The 23,281-nt window shown below is 37.0% G+C and overlaps 1 protein-coding gene across 1 annotated transcript in view; it reads right to left on the bottom strand.

Annotated features, from left to right (window-relative positions):
• The window catches only part of LOC134743802 (neurotrimin-like), a 97,947-nt gene extending 85,339 nt beyond the window's left edge, over positions 1 to 12,608 (bottom strand). The window contains exon 1 of the mRNA XM_063677462.1: positions 12,434 to 12,608. Coding sequence (XP_063533532.1) covers positions 12,434 to 12,518 — 85 coding nt within the window. The 5' untranslated portion in view covers positions 12,519 to 12,608. The remainder of the gene's footprint in view (positions 1 to 12,433) is intronic.
• Positions 12,609 to 23,281: the final 10,673 nt, after the last annotated feature.

The following is a 23,281-nucleotide window of genomic DNA, read 5'->3' as shown; positions in this document are numbered from 1 at the left end:
CATCAGGAGATGCCGGAGATGAGATTGGATTTTTCTGGATGGCTCCAATTTAGCAAAGCATTTAAGGCGGTTCCCTGAGCCAGAAGGCCGAAAATCTTATTATATGTACCTGTTTTTCTAAGAGGCGTTGATTTTCGTAGACGTGGTAAAAATATATGTAGGTCTTGACTATATTATCTTTAATATCATAGCTTCCGATACACGAATTATGACATTTCGCTCGATACAATTAATTCCCAAAGTAACCTCTAACTCGGACTTTTAATCCAACTTTACCCGGTTATTTATTATGTGATACTATAAACAAAAAAAGAAGAAAAAACAATCTTAACTTAAATAGTAATTTCATAGCTTTCGAATTTCGATATTGTAGGGTAACGTTTTTAAAATAAATAAAAATCGACAAAATTCAATCAAAATTGACACTTGGCGCGCATGATCTTTCCCGTTCTTTCTTGCGAAATGTGACAGAGACAGCGGCAAACCGATGGAACGGCCTTAATAGACATCGCTGCGGCCATGTTTTGTCTGAGAATCACTCTTTTAATATTTTATATGTTTGCGACATGAATGCTCTACATACTAAGCCCCTATGGATGACACTGTTGTAGGGCAAGCCTCCGAAAACCACAAGAAAAAAAAAACCGGCCAAGTGCGAGTCGGACTCGCGCACAAAGGGTTCCGTACCATTACGCAAAAAACGGCAAAAAAATCACGTTTGTTGTATGGGAGCCCCACTTAAAATGACATCATTTAGATATAATTTTGATGTCAAATGTAAGTTTGAATTATCCTTCTGATAATAACGTAATTATGGCAGGCAAAGACAAATATTCACTCAGCAATAGTAGAATAAGCCATTATACTCATGTTTCATTATATGAACCGGTCTACCGCACCTGCACAGGGTCTTATTCACAATATGGGCAACCAGAGAGTAATCAATTATGGCGAATGGCCTCGGAGTGGCTAATTCCGCGCCAACCTGAGCTTGGATTAGGTTCGTAATAAACTAGATGCAGCTGAGGTCTTAATCTGATTTTATTGTTTGCTTAGCGTCTTTATTATGTGAAAAGGGGTACAAAAACCGGCCAAGTGCGAGTCGGACTCGCGCACAAAGGGTTCCGTACCATTACGCAAAAAACGGCAAAAAAATCACGTTTGTTGTATGGGAGCCCCACTTAAATATTAATTTTATTCTGTTTTTAGTATTTGTTGTTATAGCGGCAACACAATACATCAACTGTGAAAATTTCAACTGTCTAGCTATCACGGTTCGTGAGATACAGCCTGCTGACAGACAGACGGACGGACAGCGGAGTCTTAGTAATAGGGTCCCGTTTTTAACCTTTGGGTACGGAACCCTAAAAACATGGGACTCAGGCCGATTCGTGCATTTAGCTCCTACTTGTCCGTTTGATGTATTGGTACCACCGACACACACGTTAACTAAATTACATCAATCAGATATTATTCTGATGAGTGTACGTTCGAATTAGCTTGTATTTAGGGTTCCGTACCCTACGGGACCCTATTACTAAGACTCCGCTGTCCGTCTGTCTGTCCGTCTTGACCAGGCTGTATCTCACGAACCGTGATAGCTAGACAGTTAAAATTTTCAAAAATTATGTATTTCTGTTGCCGCTATGACAACAAATACTAAAAACAGAATAAAATAAATATTTAACTGAGGCTCCCATACAACAAACGTGATTTTATTGTCGTTTATTTGCGTAATGGTACGGAACCCTTCGTGCGCGAGCCCGACTCGCACTTGGCCGGTTTTTCTATTAAACAGCATTTGTACATATGTAATGTATTAAGGATTTACTGTCAAAACGATGTCGCGTAAGTAATCACAGAGTGGCGTGACGTCGCGAATTAATAAATTCTTGGGTAAGGGAATAATTTTAAACGACCTGCGACAAATTATGCTACACTTTGTAATGCACCTATTCATCATGCAAGGACAAATTATGCTACACTTTGTAATGCACCTATTCATCATGCAAGGACAAATTATGCTACACTTTGTAATGCACCTATTCATCATGCAAGGACAAATTATGCTACACTTTGTAATGCACCTATTCATCATGCAAGGACAAATTATGCTACACTTTGTAATGCACCTATTCATCATGCAAGGACAAATTATGCTACACTTTGTAATGCACCTATTCATCATGCAAGGACAAATTATGCTACACTTTGTAATGCACCTATTCATCATGCAAGGACAAATTATGCTACACTTTGTAATGCACCTATTCATCATGCAAGGACAAATTATGCTACACTTTGTAATGCACCTATTCATCATGCAAGGACAAATTATGCTACACTTTGTAATGCACCTATTCATCATGCAAGGACAAATTATGCTACACTTTGTAATGCACCTATTCATCATGCAAGGACAAATTATGCTACACTTTGTAATGCACCTATTCATCATGCAAGGACAAATTATGCTACACTTTGTAATGCACCTATTCATCATGCAAGGACAAATTATGCTACACTTTGTAATGCACCTATTCATCATGCAAGGACAAATTATGCTACACTTTGTAATGCACCTATTCATCATGCAAGGACAAATTATGCTACACTTTGTAATGCACCTATTCATCATGCAAGGACAAATTATGCTACACTTTGTAATGCACCTATTCATCATGCAAGGACAAATTATGCTACACTTTGTAATGCACCTATTCATCATGCAAGGACAAATTATGCTACACTTTGTAATGCACCTATTCATCATGCAAGGACAAATTATGCTACACTTTGTAATGCACCTATTCATCATGCAAGGAAACTCGGTCGTCTTTGCCCAAGTAAATGAAGAATAAATTAATATTTGATAAGGTATAATTTTCCATTTTACGTTATAATTTTTTGCTATATTACCTACTATTAGGGTGGTTCTAAAAACTTTTAATTTTATTTTCCGGCGGGGCAAACCCATATTTTGTTACACTTATTATGCTGATAAAATACACCAAGCTTTGTAACTTTATCTCAACTACAAGGGGGTCGTGCTCAGCCACTTTTATTTTATTTTTATTTTATTTTATTTATTAGGAGATCCAACAGCTGTGACATTAATATAAAACTTATAGTAAATACAGGAAGCCAATTATAGGAACTCACAGGTAGTGACATGATACTAAACTAATAGGTACTATACTAAGGTTGCGCACTATCGCAGCCACGTGTGTGAACAGAACGTATACAAATGATAACTAATAAGGGAGTAACTAAAATACAAATTAACTTTATTTATTTATTATTTTTATGTTGTATGAAAACCAAAAAAATAAGCATTTACTGATTAGATTTTTATTTAAATATCTGTTTTCACACTATTTGAACATGTGATTTATAAGTTTTGAAGTAGAAAAAACAAACATTTTTATATCATTTTTTTGTTTTTTTTTTAGGTGAAATTTTGAAAATCTAACTTGAAAAAATATAAATAATTCGAAATTAACTAAGAAGATACACAAAGAAAAAGAAAAAAATACAGCACAATGAAATTTCAATAAGGCATGCTCACCTAAAGAACTCCTCCGTATAAATATTTAAATCATCGAATTTAAACTATCGTGAGACATATTAACAACTAACTAAGCGGTTTCACTCACGTGTTTTTAGTCACTCGCGTGACATGTTTCCGCGTTTTGTTGTGTCGTGACCGCTACTCACTCAGGCACTGTTAGGTAGTGCTTGAAAATGGAGACCTAGGCTCTCCGAAACATGTCGCGCGAGTGACTAAAAACACGTGAGTGAAACCGCTAAGTTAGTTATATTTAAATCATATTGTTTAGTTAATCGTAAATCTTAAAGCACGCTTAACATACTAAATAAACACATCAGCTCAACCCTAATATTTTATTTACGAGTATGTTGCAACTTTTTAACAAAAAAAATACTTAGCTTAAAGCAGTGCCAAGATTTAAAGATTTTTCTTTTTCCTTGAGCTTTAAATATACGAGAATTCGTCTTAAAGTCCGTTGCCTCCTATTTCGTACAATGGCAGGTTTTCTGAAGCCAGAAAACTCGAGTAAGACTTGAAAATGCGTTTTTAAGAACGTTGTTAGCTAAGTAAATTCGAATTACTATTTTCTACCTGGTAGTTAAAGACATACATTTAATATAAAATCTACAAGAGCCCGCTCAATTCAGGTGTAAGTAACTATTTTACGGTTTTTGTCATATATTGATACAACTTTGAAGATAGCACGCTGATTGGTCCATGCGACATGAAATGAAAGTCGTGCGTGAGATCATCATCATCATCATCATGTCAGCCGATAGACGTCCACTGCTGGACATAGACCTCCCCCAAGGCTCGCCACTCCGACCGATCCTGTGCCGCTCGCATCCACCGAATTCCCGCGACCTTCACCAGGTCGTCGCTCCATCTCGTTTGAGGCCTACCGGCAGTTCGTCTTCCGAGACGCGGACGCCACTCCAGAACCTTCCGGCCCCACCGGCCATCAGTTCTGCGAGCAATGTGCCCCGCCCCGCCGCGTGAGATACGCGCTAATAACCAGTACGACCATCAAGGTCATATCAAAACCAGTTTAAACGCGATATAATCCGTTTTCATAGTTTTATTTCATGAGTAACTATCGCGGTAACCGAAGACAATATTCTATACCAAATTGTTAAATTATAACCTACCTCCAAATATGTAAAGGTTCAATTGAAATTTAAAAGGTTACCTACCTTGCACACTTGCTACATTCTCCTTGACTACCGCTCAACTACCTAACTAGCAGCGTCTTACGTAAGCGAACAACTCGCGAACGCGTAGCGAAGCGGCGGGCCCACGGCGTTCGCGTTCGCAACGAGATCGCCCACGTAGGACACTTCGGGGTGAATTAATCCTTTGATACTCATCAAAGGATTGATTCACCCCGCGCCGCATCGCTTCGCTTCGCGTTCGCGTGTTGTTCGCCTACGTAGTACGCTGCATAACCGTCTAATTAGTTAACCCGGTACAATACAATACAATACAAATCCTCTTTATTGCACAACCTAAGAAAAAATGTACATGGAAACACAAATAATACATGAAGACAGAGGTAATATATTTTTCAAAACGTCATCGCAAATGCTGTGTTTTTTTATGATATAATATTGAAGGCAAACGAGCGGAGAACGGAGTTAAATGACATTTTGAATCTAGATGTACATTATAGGAATTACTTTCGGTCCTTGGTCGTCAGACACCAGAAAACTAGTAAAAGAAATTTCCACTAATCTAGTAAACTGGGTGTCTGGCGAACTACGACCTGGCGCATTTTTTGCGCAGAAGCTCAGCCCTACTGTGCAGTCGCAGTTGGGTAACGCGGCCAGTGTCCTGGGAACAATGCCTCTGGCTAATTTAGGTTTAGATTTTGTTTAATTTCTGTTTTGTGATAATAAATTTTCTAACTTTACAATGGTTGACCTATTACCTTATAAAAACAACTTTATTCGAATAAAAATGTTCAAATTTGGAACGGGATTCTTCACATATTTATGTCATTTATATTTTTATTATTTATATTATTATGTGCATAACTGCATAATAGAGTTACTAAATCCTATATAAATAAATTTAATATTTATTTAATAGTGTTGATGTTTTATAGGAATAAAATTTTAATTTGTGTTTCGGTGAAATGGTGAATGAATTTTGACACACATAATTAGAATCAAAATGATAAATTAATATAATATACCAGCAGTGCTTTCATATTTCGGCAGTGTTACAATTACCCCATTAGCTAATTAGGTATTGTTCTATTTTTATTACATTATCATTGATGAAAATGTCGATCTTCATTTTATTTCAAGCATTTCCATAACGACGTGCTCAACAATTTAATTCGCCGAAATGCCATTATGTTTCCCGTTAAATGAGGTAATCATTACCGAATGCATTCATCATTTACCTGTGAATTGGAGGATATCGACAAAAATGATAAATTATAATGTAAATTCAATAATGGGTAATCAATTTTCGTTAACGTCAAGAGTGAATATAAAACATACTGGTGTCTGTTTTTAGGGTTCCGTAGCAAAAAGGTACAAAACTATCACATCGCTATTTTATCGTATGTTTTTACCGATAAATATTTTATAGTTTCCATTTTTGTTTTCATGTTTTAATTGAAGTATGTAGTGAAATATACAAAAAATATATATATACAAAAATGGCTGTGATGGTGCTCCAACATTGGCTGTTAAAAAAAAAAAAAAAAAAAAAAAAAAAAAAAAAAAAAAAAAAAAAAAAAAAAAAAAAAAAAAAAAAATCAGATAGCTGAGATCCATAAATTGTTAGTTACAAGACACTTATAAAACTACATTAGTAAACTACCTATTACATAAAAACAAGTTATAAAATGTTATATAACATTGTGTGACAGGGACACCATAATAGCATTGACAGTGTTTTATTAAACATACCATAGACCACCTTAACTACTGGACCAAGCACATAAGATAATCGAGGCACCACACTTTAGCGCTTTTATCTACGCACATATCGTTAGTACTCTAGAATGCGTTGAAAAACCGTAAGAAATGACCAGCATTATTAATAAATAATAAATAAATAAATATTATAGGACATTCTTACACAGATTGACTAAGTCCCACAGTAAGCTCAAGAAGGCTTGTGTTGTGGGTACTTAGACAACGATATATATAATATACAAATACATAAATACATAGAAAACACCCAAGACTCAGGAACAAATATCTGTGCTCATCACACAAATAAATGCCCTTACCGGGATTCGAACCCAGGACCATCGGCTTCACAGGCAGGGTCACTACCCACTAGGCCAGACCGGTCGTCTGGCCTAGTGGGTAGTGACCCTGCGTCGTCGTCATTATTACAACCAATTTTACCATGAGAACTTTCTTATCTGATAGTAGGTAAAATCTGTACTTTAATGTTATTACATTATAGATTTACCAATGCTCTGAGAAACGAGCTAACAAAATATTTCATTTCAAGAAAAATTTACACAAAAGTAGGTACAAGATACAAAATACACAGGAAGAACAGAAATAACACATCACATACATATTGCATTATGCACATGAGCCCAATTCAGATTTAACAACTTGTTACGGTTTCGATCTTATTTTGATACGAGCTGGAGGATCGCTCACACTAATTGGTGCAAGCGAAATGATCATTCATTCATTCATTTATTTATTGAAATCATGTTAAAAAAAAAAACGGTTAAGTGCGAGTCGGACTCGCGCACGAAGGGTTCCGTACCATTATGAAAAAAAACAGCCAAAAAATCACGTTTGTTGTATGGGAGCCCCATTTAAATATTTATATTATTCTGTTTTTAGTATTTTTTGTTATAGCGGCAACAGAAATAGATCATCTGTGAAAATTTCAACTGTCTAGCTATCACGGTTCATGAGATACAGCCTGATGATAGACAGACAGACGGACGGACAGACAGACAGCGGAGTCTTAGTTATAGGGTCCCGTTTTTACCCTTTGGGTACGGAACCCTAAAAAATGATGAAAAATGATGATGATGATTATGATGATGATGACGATGATGATGATGATGAATGATGAATGATGTTAAATGATGTAAAAGTCGTGCGTGATACCAGTCGTGTCAAAACCAGTTCAAAACCAAAACAAATTGTTAAATTAGGATCTCCCTATTACTTCTCCCTAGACCTATATAGTGGGAAGATTGGCTGGCTATGGAGGAGGTCTTGGTGGCTCAGTTGGCAGAGCGCTGGAGTATCAATCCAGAGGCCGTGCGTTCATGTATCACCCAAGGCAGTAATTTTTCCACTTTTAAATTTATTCTACTTCCTATTACTTACCTCAATAGCCAATTCAATCTACAATTATTCACATTCAATAATCCTAAGATCATAATCTTCCACATCATTACCCAAAAAGCCATTCACTCACAAATCATAAATGCGAAACTTATTCATTCCATTCACTCCCGAATGACGGCTAAGTGAATTACCACATCAATTGTTCGTTGGTTGAACAAATTAAAGGGGTAATTGGGTACACCTAGGCCCCTAATTAGGGTGCCTGAAGGGTAAGAAAGTGAAGTGTACTCAATAGGTAGTTAATAACCTTTGAGAACCGGGCTCACGAACTTAAAGGGTGGTCGGGGTTACCTTTACCCGCACCATGAGTCACTGATAGTGTCAACACTGAAATATACGCCAACGTAATTTATTTAATTTACTTTCTATACGTCTCGCTAGCACTAATACGTTCACGCTAGCATTCATGTCAGTGCCAAGCTGGTGGTAGTCACACAGGGGCCTAACCACGTTGATAATCGCTCATCTACAAACGACAAACGAAAAGAAAAAAAGAGTTTTGAATGATTCACGGTTAGTTTCACTAGACTTGTATCGGGAATATTGGGAGCTCACAAACAAAACCAAAGGTAATCACGGCCTATATCCCGGTCAATATAAGTCTAGTGAAAATAAATAAATTGTATCTGGATGACTATGAAAAGTGACGTGATTATTTTCATATATTATTATTAGTTATGAGTTCCCTGCTGAGGCTTTCCCGAGGGGCTACAGTATGGGGTTCTTCAAAAAAGGAGTGTGCAGGTTTTTAAAGGGTCGGCAACGCGCGTGTAATATCTCTGGTGTTGCAGGCGTCCATAGGCTACGGTAACTGCTTACCATCAGGCGGGCCGTATGCTTGATTGCCACCGACGTGGTATAAAAAAAGTTATCAAGAAAAGAAATGAGTACACATTATGAATTCGTATATTTATTAGGTTAGATGCTCAATGTTCAACAGTCGGGACGATGTTCTATTCTGATGTACTTAATATATATATATATTTTAAAATGAATCGTGCTCCATTACGACACCCTGTACATAATAAGCACATTACGTAAGTACGTCGAAAATTTAAAGGGCCATATTTACTGTAAAAAGATATAAAGAAAAAAATAATAAAATCTAAAATATATTACAGCAAAATCGTATCTTCCACGAGCATTCCATTTAAAATGATCCTAAGAAGGCATCGCTCCCTCTCCGCCTCTATTGAATATTCATAATCATAATTATTTAATTGGCATCATTATCGAATCGACTATCGATTTTCGGATTGTCGGATAACGCTCATTCGATACGGGAATAACGCCGGCTCAAATACCTATCTTTACAAGCGAGAATATTGCTGGAATTTAAATATTTTTGAAAGCAATCTGGCAAATTTTTTTTTCTGTTTTTGTTATTATTTCAGAGCAGATTTTTTAAATTGACAGCGTATAATCCATTTTTGTTTTTCATCGTTGAATGAGTATAACAAAAAATACAAACAAAATCAAATTGTTGCTTGGACGAATTTAAACAAACCTACCCTATAACAACAGAAATGTTTGTTTCGCTAAAAATTTCACAACCCAAAATGTTTCATTTCGTAGAAGTAACGATTCTCTAGGCTATCTGGAGCTGGAGTACCAAAATGTGGAAACATTGTGGCTTAAGCTAAGATTCTAGAGCTTATAGAGACGCGTCGAATTCCTATAGATACCTTGTTTTTTTAGCATTAGAAAAAGACTACACGATTTTGACGTGTTTCTTTCTTGAATAACACTTGAAAAATAAGTCAGCAAATATGTAATAATTATTATAGCATATAACATATATGCATTCTTTTATTTTATTTACATTCTTTTGGTTTCATAAGTGAAGTTACTATTTTTTTGAAGCGTTTTTCAATAAAAAGACGTAAAGATCGTGTAATATTTTCTAATCTTATACCTTTAAACGAGCAATTCTTGTATATATATATATATCGTGCTTCTCGGAAACGGCTCTAACGATTTTGATTAAACTTGCTATATGGGGAAATTTGCTACTTGTCACATTCACATATTGTCACAATCACATTTTGAGCTGTAAAAATCTTTATTCACCAAATGTAAATACATAAGAGTGTACAGGTTTTTAAAGGGTCGGCAACGCGCATGTAATATATCTGGTGTTGCAGGCGTCCATAGGCTACGGTGACTGCTTACTATCAGGCGGGCCGTATGCTTGTTTGCCACCTTCGTGGTATTAAAAAAATACGTAAGAGTAGATAATTAGATGTTCATAATATAGTGTCAATAGATTTTAGATATAATATTATTTAGTTAGTATTGGATCGTTGGAAATCTGTTGCTAAAAATAAATAATGATACAGAGGATATTACAAATTCAAAAGTTTGTTCGTCAAACAGACCGTTTCAGTTTTGCAAGTCCGACTAGTATGGTGTAGGATCGGCTAAAATATGCAAAACCTGACAGTGTGCATATGCGCTTGAAATCCCATTGCATATTTAGTGTGCTCAACGTTTTAGCTCAAATTGAACATATTGTTAATTTAGCACAAAAGTTTAATCGGACTAAACTTTATAGCTTATCGAACAAAACAAATTATTTTATTAAATATTTTGATTTGTATTTTTTACATCATATACATACTTCATACATAAAAAGTGAACAAGCCCTCCAGAGGCGGAGGCTGGATTCGAACCGGCGTCTTCAGCTTACGCGGTTCACGGACCTTTAGACTGGGGCTCGCGGTCGCGTCCGGGTTTCGTGTACCCGTCGCCGGGGCCCCGTTCTCGTGTTACACAAAACCGGATTTGTGGCCCGTTCGGAACGGGTAATTAGGGTCCGTGTAATTAAGGTCCGTGTACCCGTGTTACCCGTGTGTCCGGATCCACGGATCCGGCCCGGAACGGGTCCGGCCCGTTCTTGACGTATAGTGACGATCGGACGCGTTCTTTATAAGAGCGAAGAATCACAAGTTTAATAACGAACAATAACACGGTAACAATAACAAGCAAAACAAAAAAAAAACAGAACCACGAGGACCGCGGCTCCGGAGCCGAAGGCAGGTCCGTTCCCGAACGCACTACACGGGCACGGACTTCGACGGGTTGTGTAGTTCGAACGCTTAGCACCGCCGAGGCTAAGAACGGACGCATGGGTTGGCGTGTAGCACGAAATCCGGGAGCCCTACTTTAGACTATTCGGCCACGGCTTGCTTGGTCACTTTCAGGTTAGACAGTCTACACTCTTTTTCGTCGCTTCTAACCTAACGGACCTTTAGACTATTCGGCCACGGCTTGCTTGGTCACTTTCAGGTAAGACTACACTCTTTTTCGTCACTTCTAACTCTTGCGGTGGTACACAAGAAGGTAGAGCAGAAGGAGCGAAGCTCTTCTTTGTACTGTGTATGAGTGAAGTATGTATTCATACGAGAGTTCTCAAACTTCTTCCCAACCAAAAATTCTATATGCTGGCTGTCCCTTCCTTGCGACATTGATTCTGCTGCTTTTTCTATCGTGTAGCTCTTGTTCAAACCGACTTCAAAATTTTAAAAGAGGTGCTTAATTCCTTTTCTTTTGCTTCATAACTTCCGTCATTTCCTTAACCGATTTGGAACTGTGAACCATCCTTAGGTACATATTAATTAAAGAGTGTTAGGTACTTTATTGTCTATTTGCAAACCTCTGATTTATTCCAATTCTAACTGTAAATATCTGATATTCTGACAATAATAAAAATTATATACGTCGAATAATAATTCAGGTCATTCGTTTGTAAATACGATTAAGTATAATATATTATTTAAAAAAATACATAACGGCACTGTCTTATGTCATAATTTTATCGACATTGACTTATAGAAAGATTTACTTGTCCTCGCACTTTTTAAACGCCTAACCGAATTGCACCCGTCAAACTGAGGTATATTCATTAACTTTGGATACCCACTTGATAAAATACTTACTTACGTACGTAGGTATTTTACTGGTTCTTAAGGCTGGAAAATGTTGGTTTTGTGTAAGTATTTTTAATATTATTTTGAGTAAGTTTGCGTATCATTATGATAACATCAATTAATAGGTAATAAACATTGTTACTGGAATTTGTAAATTTTCACCTTACAAAACAACAATTAAAAAAATAAGTATAAATATTTGACTAATTTAAATTTCTTTCCTTTGTCTTATCATTTAAATATTATAAACGATTTTTTTTATTATCTTCTTATGCAATTAATATCACTAATGGCCATTCAGCGCGGTAACGCTGCGAGTGTGATGGGGAAATTAATTTTGAGTCAGGTACGATTGTTTTTCAGCCTGTTGCGGATATCATCATTGGTTTGTATGAGACGAAGCATGTTGCTGATTTGCACTTGTAGCATCTGATGAAGCCTGCGTTACGGATATCATACCTATAAACTGGATTATTCTTAAGGTTTTGTTTGGTCATTCATAGATAAAGTTATACAAATGAATATTAAATAACATACTTATAAGAATTCATATAATTATATGCTTAGTAATAATACACATTCCTAACTTTTTACATTTAAAAACTTACCGATGGAATCCGTGCATCGGAACAACACTGAAATTCCCAACACTATCAGCTGTATTTCCCACTTCATCACAACGTCCAACCGCATTTTACACAAAAACACTGGCCAGTCACAAAAAATAATGTTCGAAGTTCGAAAGTTTGGATCGCGTTTTCAACGGTCGGGACGCAGGGCCCCGGCGAGTTCAGATACCAACTGTTCGGTCGGTGGCTTGGCAGGCTGTAAGGAGTCTTCGCGCATGCGTATAAGTATATGCAAAAAAAACCTTTTTTAAGCATGTGGAATTTGAAATAGTTGACGGTAATGCTATCGTTAAAGTTGTAGAATAAAAACCGGACCAGTGCGAGTCGGACTTGATCACCAAGGGTTCCGTACTTTTTAGTATTTGTTGTTATATCGGCAATAGAAATACATCATCTGCGAAAATTTCAACTGTCTAGCTATCACGGTTCATGAGATACAGCCTGGTGACAGACATCAGACAGACGGACAGATGGACAGACGGACAGACGGTCAGACGGACAGACAGACAGCGGAGTCTTAGTAATAGGGTCCCGTTTTTACCCTTTGGGTACGGAACCCTAAAAAGTAAACGTCGTGTTGTATCAGAAAGTCAAAAAGATGGCCTGGGATAGAAATAAATTAAAATTGGTCCAACGACAAAACCCAGCTCTTAAAAGCATTATAAAGAAACCATGAAAATTAAGTACTAAACACGTACTAAAGGCCAATTCGAACATACGCTGATATCAGAATGCTTTCTAACTGATGCATTTGGCTCGTACATATATTAGCAGGGGCGAGACCCACGATAACTAAATAACTTGAATCAAATATCATTCTTACGTCAGTGTAGGTTCGAGTTGGCCTGTTAGTGGGACTTAATTTGTGGTATTCTCTATAAAAAGGGACCTTATTGTCGATAGCGCTTACGCCCGTATTAACGATGCTCCGATATAAATACACCGCGCACGCTGTACGGCGTAAGCGCCATCGACAATAAGGTCCCTTTTCACAGAAAATGCCCCATTTAGGGGATAATATAGATAGATAGATTACTGTTTATTGGCACACCTCAGTAAAAGATACAGCTTAAAAAAAATTGATTCAATATAGAGACAATGGGCGGTCTTATCGCACAGGGATCTCTTCCACACAACTTTTGGGTAGCGAAAACAAAGCATTTAATCAAAAAGAGTATGTGTTACAGAAACTTTATGAAGCCTATATCATATGATACACAATGAAGGACAAAAGCTAATTAATAATTATGTGAGCAGTCAATGATTTATACGAAAACGAAGTCGAGGGCAGAAACAAGCTTAGGCAGCCAAGTGAACATTTAATAAATCAGAGCCAGACGATAGATAATATCGATGCAAATGTTGCTTCTTGAAGCACAATCTGCATTTGAAATTCAACGTCATTGTGTCTGTATTTCGCATTTAGATTTAACTTCGATAGAATAGTCAAACTAATTTCCTTTCGAGTCGGATCAAACGAAAGCTTTGTGTAACCTTTTATTATTTATTTAAACTTTATTGCACAAATTTACACAAAAAGAGTACAAATGGCGGACTTAACGCCTTGAGTCATTCTCTACCAGTCAACCATTGGGCTAAACAGACAGTTAGTACCTTATCTAACCTTAACATATCCTTTTGACGTGCTAATTCATTATCTACGGCAAGTAATAGTTTTTTTAAGTTATTTGTTTACGTTAAATAAATATAGGTTATACAAGTATTAGTTTGAAATATTTAATAACATGGAGTGTCGTGCATTTGTAATAATAAATAAATAAATAAATAAATAATTATTGGACACGAACTAAGCCCCACAGTAAGGTCAAGGAGGCTTGTGATATGTACAATACAAATATAATACAATACAAATACAAATAATTAAAGACTAAGAATTGTTATTAGAGAAATGTTGTTTACAAATGCCTGAACTAGGTTTTCCTGTGTTTCATAAATATTGTTCAAAGATTAAATATTTATTATTGAACATTAAACGAAAATCAACATTATAGACAGTCTAAGAATTCAATTTCTACCAGTGTCCTTAAAAAAGGCCTGCCTTTCCGCCGTCGATATACCTACTTATATTTATATAACAAAAAAATCAAATTATAAACCGAAATAAATGTCATATACGAAGAAAAAGTGAACGAGGCCTCCAATGCCCAGAGCTGGAATCGAACCAACTTCCTCTCAAAAAATAATGTAATTTGTTCTAATAGTAAAAAATCAATTATTAAATCAAGGTTACATTTTAAAATATGAATCTCGTGAAATAAAACTATGAAAACGGATTATATCGCGTATATTGAATTTATAATACATCCCGACGTTTCGAACCCTTTACAGCGTTCGTGGTCAACGGGTGACTGAGGAAAAATTACAAAGTGCAAAAATACCCACATACTAAAATAATGAACAATCATAGACTATAAACTTTAAGGCTGGTTGTACATGCAAAATCGGTTCATAAGGCTAGTTATACACTACAATTATTTTCAAGTAAAGATATATATATATATATATATACGCGATAAAAACTACGCCGGCTCCAACCCTGCACCACGGACCCGAGAAGATTTAATTCCCTCCTAAATTGTAGGAGGGTATCCCAATATGGGACCGGCAACAAACTCGGCGGGACACATCTTTTCAAAACATAAACATGTACATGTATTATAAATTCAATATACGATATAATCCGTTTTCATAGTTTTATTTCATGAGTAACTATCGCGGTAACCGAAGACAATATTATGAATGTCGCTCAAAACGTACGTAATGTAGAGGTACCTCTACTACCTACGTTTCATCGCTTTAAGTGCACTCATTACGATTTATGCTTTAAATCCCCCGTTAAAAGCATTGCGTCACTTACTCTTAAGTTACGTGTGCACGACTGATGACGTCATTAAGCCCGTGACGTCACATTCTCCCATTTTCTGATTACAACATATTAGGAAGATATGGTGACCGCGCCTTTGTGCACGAGGGTGGAAAACAACAAAGGTGTGTACCTTTACAAGTGTAATTTGCGCGTTGATGACCCTCAGGGTCCGTCAGGGTCTCATAACTTTTTTTTACTAAAAAGCCACGGCCGTTCTGATTTTATAAATCTGTTAAGGTATTGATATAGATAATACGATGACGCTGCTTAGTGCGCGAGAGTTGCACTGCAAGTAGTGTCAAAGTCGTGTCATAACAATATCAAAACTAATTGTACCATTTTCAACCAAAAGGGTACTTATTGTCGCTTGTCAGTAAGGCGCTATTTCCATATAGCTTCAATTAGAAATCAACCTTATCTACAAGCGACAATGTGGTACCTTTTGGTTGAAAACGTCACAATTGTAAAATCAGAATATCACTCCAAGCTTTCGGCTCCCCCGCTTATTTTATGCGGATCATAGTTTGGGGATCACTTGGACTAAAACATTCTTTTGTGATCGATAATGGAAAATATTTTCATATTCCTATTACAATACTATTCAAGTTTTTTATAAAACAGACGGGAATTTACAGGAAAATTGTCTCGGAAGAGCAATCATGGCACCACTCAGGGTATAATTGCGACACTTAAATAAAATTAAGGCAGTCAGGTCGCCTGAATGGCGCTCCCAACTTTTCTCTGCGTGGAAATGAAAAATTACTTCGTATCTTATGTAATTTGATGCCGTGGCCACGTAAAGATGCTACTAAGTTGCAGTAACTGTTGTAAGAACAGTACAGTTATTAAGTATTGGTCGAAGAAGAAGAAATTAATTTGAATGCCCAAGTGGTGGTAGAAACGAGTTAATGGCGAAATTGTGTTCTGACCTTATTGTTATATTTATTAAAATCATGACACAACTCAATATGCATTAAAAATTAGTTGGTAGTACCTACTTGATTTTATATAGTGAAATTTTAATCTGTTTAGCAACTCTAGCATCACTTCTTCTTTCTCCTCGCCACTTCCCGTTACGCGGGGTCGGCTTTCTTAATCTTGAGGCGCCACTTGCTCCGCTGATAAGCGTCGTCGGGAGTTAGGCCGAGCTCCTTCATGTCTCTCTGGACATTCGTCATCCAGGTAGTCAGCGGCCTACCTCTCCCTCTTTCATGCACAACCTTGGAAAGGCACTTTTTCACGACATGGTCTTCGGATCTACGGATTACATGGCCGTACCATCTTAGCCGTGACTCGGTTAGTTTGTCAGTAATGGGCGCTACTTTGAAACTACCCCTTATGTAATTATTACGCACTTTGTCCCTGAGAGTAACTCCACCCGACCACCGCAGCATCCGCATTTCAGTTGTATGAAGTTTTTGTTGGTGGATTTTCTTCATAGCCCATGCCTCGCTGCCGTAGAGTAAAACAGGTCTCACGGCTGTTCTGTAGACCTTGCCTTTCGTTCTTATAGGCATTTTAGGATCGCAAAGAACTCCTGTTAAAGTACGCCATTTATTCCAGCCAGTGGACGTCTTGTGTGCTATTTCGGCGTTTATAGTTCCATCATCTGCTAGTACAGATCCTAAGTATTTAAACTTATTTACTCTTGGTAGAGGCTGACCGTCCAGTTCTACTTTGTCATTTGGTTGGATGGGTTCGTCGGGGTTGAAGTTGCAAACCATATATTCTGTTTTGGTTCTGCTAATGCGTAATCCGTTCGCTTCTAAACAACTCCTCCATAGTTCCAAATTTTGTTCAGCTTCGAGTTTGTTGCTTGAGATAAGCGCCACGTCATCCGCGTAAAGGAGGTTCCATGGTGTGGGTTTCTGGATATGCGATGTCAAATAGTTCATAGTTATGTTGAATAACATGGGACTTAGCGCGCTGCCTTGGTGTACTCCTACTTCTATATTGAAACTCTTTGACGTACCAGCTGGGCTTCTAACGCAAGTTTCCACGTTGTTGTACATGTCCATTATGAGTCTCACGTAGCATTCGGGGACATTTTGGCTTCTAAGGGCTTCCCATATTATTGTTCTCGGTACGCGGTCGAACGCTTTCTCGAGGTCTATGAATACTATCCATAGGTTTTGTTTGGTATCGCGGGCTTGTTCCATCACTAGTCTGATTGCATGAATTGCGTCAGTAGTTCCTTTTCCAGCAACGAATCCGAATTGATTTTGAGTTAGCGTTATTAGAGGTTGAAGGCGCTCACAGAGTACACGTTCCCAGATTTTGAGAGTGTGGGATGTAAGTTTGATGCCACGAAAGTTTGCACAGTCCCGGACATCTCCCTTGTTCTTGTAGAATGGGACCAACACACTCTTACGCCAGGCATCGGGCATTGTATCGGTGGTCAGGATGTTGTTAAAGAGTTCACAGAGCCATACTTCCCCATCTGCACCTAGTGATTTCCAGAGTTCGGCTGGTATATTATCTGGTCCAACAGCTTTATGGTTTTTCATCTTCCAGATAGCTCTTCGAACTTCGGCCACGGTAATTTCATTTGCCGGTCCTTGTACGATAGGTAGGCTTGCTTTTGGGTACCTAGGAAACTCTTCGTTAAGTAGCTTCTTATAATAACTATGCCACCTTTTACATATGTCCGCGTTGTCTGTAAGTAGCAGCCCTTCTTCGTTTTTAATGTATTTTGTAATTCTGAAGTCTTTGCAATCGTTATATCTATGTTTAGCTATTTTGTATACGTCAGTGTCAGTTGCTAGTTCCAGGCGTTGGTATAGATCGATGTTAGCTCTTTCCTTTTCAGTTGCTACCGTTCTTCTGGCAGTTTTCTTTGCAGATTGATACAGCTCTTTATCTTCCGGCGAACCAGATTTCTGCCAAATTTTAAATAGACGTTTCTTTTCAGAAACACTGTCTTTGGCCTGAGTGTTCCACCATTTAGTATCTTTCGTATTGTGTAGGGCTCCTTTACTAGTTCCTAGCTCTAGCTTTGCTGCATTGACACAGTGATTTTCAAATTTCTTCCAGATTTCTGTAGGAGTGTTATCTCTTGGGGGGTGTTCGCACATAAAATTCGCTATCTTTTTCCGTAGAGAGTTCCCCTTTTCCGTTTTAAGCTCATGCCACTTTATATTTTCCACTTTAGGTCTTATAATTTTAACAGGTTTTCTAAGTTTTAGAGCCGCTAATAGTAGCCTGTGTTGGGAAGTGAGGGGTTCCCCCGGAATTATCTTGCAGTCTTTGATTTGTTTTAGGTTTTGTTTATCAATCAAAATATAGTCTATCTGCGTCTTTGCCCTTCCACTCTTATATGTGATCAAATGTTCTTCCTTCTTTTGAAAGAAGGTATTAAAAACTGCAAGATTTTGGGAGGCAGCAAATTCCATAATAGTAGCGCCTTCACTGTTTTGTCGGCCGAAACCAAAGCCACCATGATAACCTTCGAAACCGTCCCTGTCTTTTCCCACATGGCCATTCAAATCACCACATACCACTTTTTGCTCTGTTGCCGGCAGTGTTTTTAACAGATCATGGAGGTCTTCCCAGAATTGCTGTTTTTCGGCTTCTTGGCAGTTAACTTGTGGTGCATAGACGGAAAGGACGTTAAGGCATGGTTGTTTTTCTAATGCGATCTTCACGGACATGATGCGGTCACTAATTCTATTGATTTCTACAACGTTCTCACTAAGGTATTTGTCTAATACTATTCCAACACCATTCTTGGTGTTTTCTATACCGTTGTAAATGAGTTTGAAACCTTTTCCGATTTGCCGTGATTTGGCGCCCTTCCACTTTGTTTCCTGCACACAGCATAGGTTTATGCGACGTCGTTCTAAAATTGCACTTAGTTCGGCACTGCGTCCTGTCATTGTACCAATGTTCCAAGTAGCTATGCGTAATTCGAACAGTGGTACAGCGAGTCGGTGATCCGGGTTTTCGTCGCTTCTGGGGGACGCCCTAGCATTTGCAGCATATCCATAGTACCCGTCGCTTGAGGGGGACGCCCTAGCATTAGTTCTCTTTCTTTTATTGTGGTTTGGCCTCATGATTAATATATATAATTGGCTATTGGTTTTTACGGTCGGTTGCCACCTGACACCAAGACTATTGCTTTGCTGCAAAGCATGAGTGCCGCCGTTGGTCCATGCAGGACTCCTCCGCCGCCAACTCTTCTGCGTGCTCCAGCCCAAACACCCAGCACTGTAGTCGGCCTCACCTCCGATGATGTCGAAGAAGCCCGAATCCAGGGGTTTGTTAACGAAGTTTCCATCTCCGGCCTGTTGGTCCGCGGGGGCTATTTTATTTCACCCCTACCCTGCATATCTGCCGAGCGTTTCCCTATCCGCCACCTGGGACGCGTTCTCTAGGGGTGAGGCTCCCCCGAGAACACAACTCTAGCATCACTATTTAGAAATTAGAAAATATATCATGATGCGGCTGCCAAGTATTGTCACATGATATACCTGGGTCTCTATTGTTGGACATAATTATTGAAAGTTATAATGTAATGATTGTCATATTATCATTAGTCATAATTTGGTTTTTCTCAGAAACGCGTAACTTTTCAGGATTGCCATAAAACAAACCTAACCTAACCTATCTATAGGATAACCCGAGGAAAATCCTGAAAAGTTAACGGTTTCAGAATTATCACTAATGATAATATGACAATCATCAATCATTATGACTTTCAATTATTATTATGGACCCCGATATACCTACATGAAACTATAATTCTCAAAGTAGGTCAATATTTTGATGAACATCGATATAGGTACTCATAGACATATCGACGTCGAACCTAATAATAATCAGTGTTGATTGACAAAATTACAGTCGGACCATTTTAAGTTTTCATGCCAAGTACTATGTTAAGTGTTTTTGTTTTTATATAATACTTTAAGCTATATGTATCACCTAGTATTAGCACAATGTCAAAACTTCAAATGTTAATTAAAAATTGGAATTGTCTCAACTGACTCCACAAGACAGGCCTAGCCTAGTGTGGAGATCATAGGTTAATAAATCAATGTATAATTTTTTGGTAAATAAACTATTTTTATTTTATTTTTTTATTTTTATTTATTTTATTTAAGTATGGAGCTAATAAGGATACGTATGCATTCTTAATTCCAAGTTTATGCATATTTAGCATGGCTGAATTCTAACATTGATATACAGTGAACCCTAAGAACGAAAAAATTATAAACAATAATCTGCACGTACGTACTGCATTGTGAGTCTGCACTGTGGTGTCATCTAGCGAGACATAAAGGAAACAAACGACCGGGCATTAAGAGGAAAGAGGACGGCCGCTTCTCCTTACAAACTTAGTCCTCATTTTCCTCTCTGGATATTGACATTATGGAAAATATGTTTACATAATTTGATGTATATTAAGCATAGCTAGGCCCCTACGTTTGACTTTTTTCGAATTTTTGATTATTTTAAAAATTAGGAGCGAAAAGCGGATTTCATACAATTTTTAAATGCTCCTAATTCTTATAATAATAAAAAATTCGAAAAAATCAAGTAGAGGCATAGCTGTGGTTGATATACAGTAAATTGTGTAAAAATATTTCGAATAATGTTAATATCCAGAGAGGAAAATGAGGACACGTTTGTGTGAGAAGTCGATTTCGCGCGGGTCCTCCACTTTCGTCTAAAGTCACCTGTTGTCAGATGCGAAGGTGTTATGAAAATGTGCTCTTCCCACTCTTGGCGGAAATTATTTCCTCCTTGTGACTTTGGGGAACGGCGCTCCAAAAACGAGCAGCACTTACGATGAATTTTTCACTTGACAAAACGTATAAAAAACAAATAGGTAACACACAACCTTTGCACAAACTTGGCAGTAAGAATGCATACATGCTAGGCTCCATTGGCTCCATATTACTTGACGTAGCATTTGGAATTAACGCTATTATTATAAATGGATAAATGAATATAAATAAATAAATAAAATAAAAATAAAAAAAATATTTATTCAGGTATCAACCCATTACATTAAGAATAATAATTACTATTAATCTAATAATCTAATTTATACATTCTAATCTATATTAAATTTTACTATTCTAAATTAAACTAAACTAATTATTACCTAATCTAACACTAATTAAATATTTTTATTTTTATATAATAATTATATAACGAATTTCTAATTGTAAAATGTATGAATTGACGACAGGAAAGTAATATAATTACTACCTATTAAGATTATACGTTATTATAGGTAGATTATGGATGCTGGAAGAGGGGCGCGGACCCGGCAGGCCCAGACGGAGATGGCGGGACGACCTAGACAACTTTCTCAACAACTGGCCGGAGGAGGCACTATATCGGGAGTCGTGGAAGACAAGGGGAGAGGCCTTTGCCCAGCAGTGGGACACCATAATGGGCTAGTAAAAAAAAAAAATATTAAACTTACATATGTAAACGATATAACTATCGTTATTAACAATCTTATACTTAGTAATTTTCTTAGCGTGGTCCAACTCTAATAGGTTTTTTACTCGTAGACGTCAAATTTGAAAATTGACATCCGAATAAAACGAGAAAATGAAAAATAATTATATAATCAATAAAATTCATTTTCCGGTGTGTTAATTACTTAATTAGTCGCTTAATACATTTAAACGAGCTACGAACTACAACAGAAAATATTTGAAATTAACTATTAAAAAAAAATTGAATAATATTAGCAATTCCTAAAAACAAACAAGTTCCTGGAGACTCAAAAGAAATCTTTGCCGGCATAAATATAACTAAAGCAGCTGACGATAAAATACGGTGCGACAAAGAAAAAGAATCAACCGGGCGTTGAAGAAAACCGGGAGAATTCTATATTTGAAACATTTTCATACTACTTTTTGAACGCTACGAAAATTCTTCAGTAAATTTCCTAAAAATTGCAATATAGCAACTCAATATGCAGGCTAATTTTATATCTGATCAATTCAGAGCGAAACTTTGGTGCCGATGACAGACGTATGACGTCAAGTCGCATATAGGATGTTTTTTAAAAACAACATTGTAACACCTCAATGATTCTTAATATTGATAATATATAAATTATTGTTTATTTATAAAAAATATAAATTTTGCATATTTTCCGCTTATGCATTTTTCAAGAAAATTAGAAAAGTTTTTATTTTGTAATTGTTACCAAGGTATATTCGAAGCTATCATAAAAGTTAAATCCATGTTAAAATCTCGTTCTCGTTCTCTTTCAATATGCTTTGTTGTTTTCAAATGTTTCTCTATATTGCTTGTTAATTTTTTCATTTTTTACAATCAGAAAAGGAAATTTCTGCAAATACGGCTGCAAACCCTCCACTCCACGCGACTCCATAGCGACGTCAAACAATAATATTTCGGTTATATTTTATTAATAAAAAAATAAGTAAACAGAAATTGGTTGTCATTTCCATTAATCTTGTTTTTAACATGACAGACAAATTATGTTTTTATACGTGGCCAGTAAGTATAAAAACTCTCAACTCAAGTTTCAATATCAGTATACTAAAGAGGCTAATAAATTGTTATTTGTTTAAGTATTTATAATCTAGATAACAACACTCTGTATTTAGCTTGACGTCATACGTCTGTCATCGGCACCAAAGTTTCGCTCTCTGCGTGATCATTCTCTGAGGGGTGAATATGTAGGATATACCTACTGAACAACTTGCCCCAAAAACGTGCCCCAGAGTTTGACAACTGGAACAGATTGGTGCTGCAGTGCTGTACTGCGCTATATATTTTGTTACTGAATTGTCAAACGTCAACTTCTGACAGTCAAAGTATTCGCATAATGTACGGAGTAGGACAGCGCTATCTCGTTTCTGTCCTTTTGAAGGAGCTGTCAAATTCGCAGCACAATATTTTCTTGGGCTTTACAGTTAAATAGGTACGCGTCTTACATAATCAATGGG

This window comes from Cydia strobilella, chromosome 8 (assembly GCF_947568885.1).
Source record: "Cydia strobilella chromosome 8, ilCydStro3.1, whole genome shotgun sequence".
Classification (NCBI taxonomy): domain Eukaryota; kingdom Metazoa; phylum Arthropoda; class Insecta; order Lepidoptera; family Tortricidae; genus Cydia; species Cydia strobilella.
This window is presented reverse-complemented; position numbering and strand designations above follow the sequence as displayed.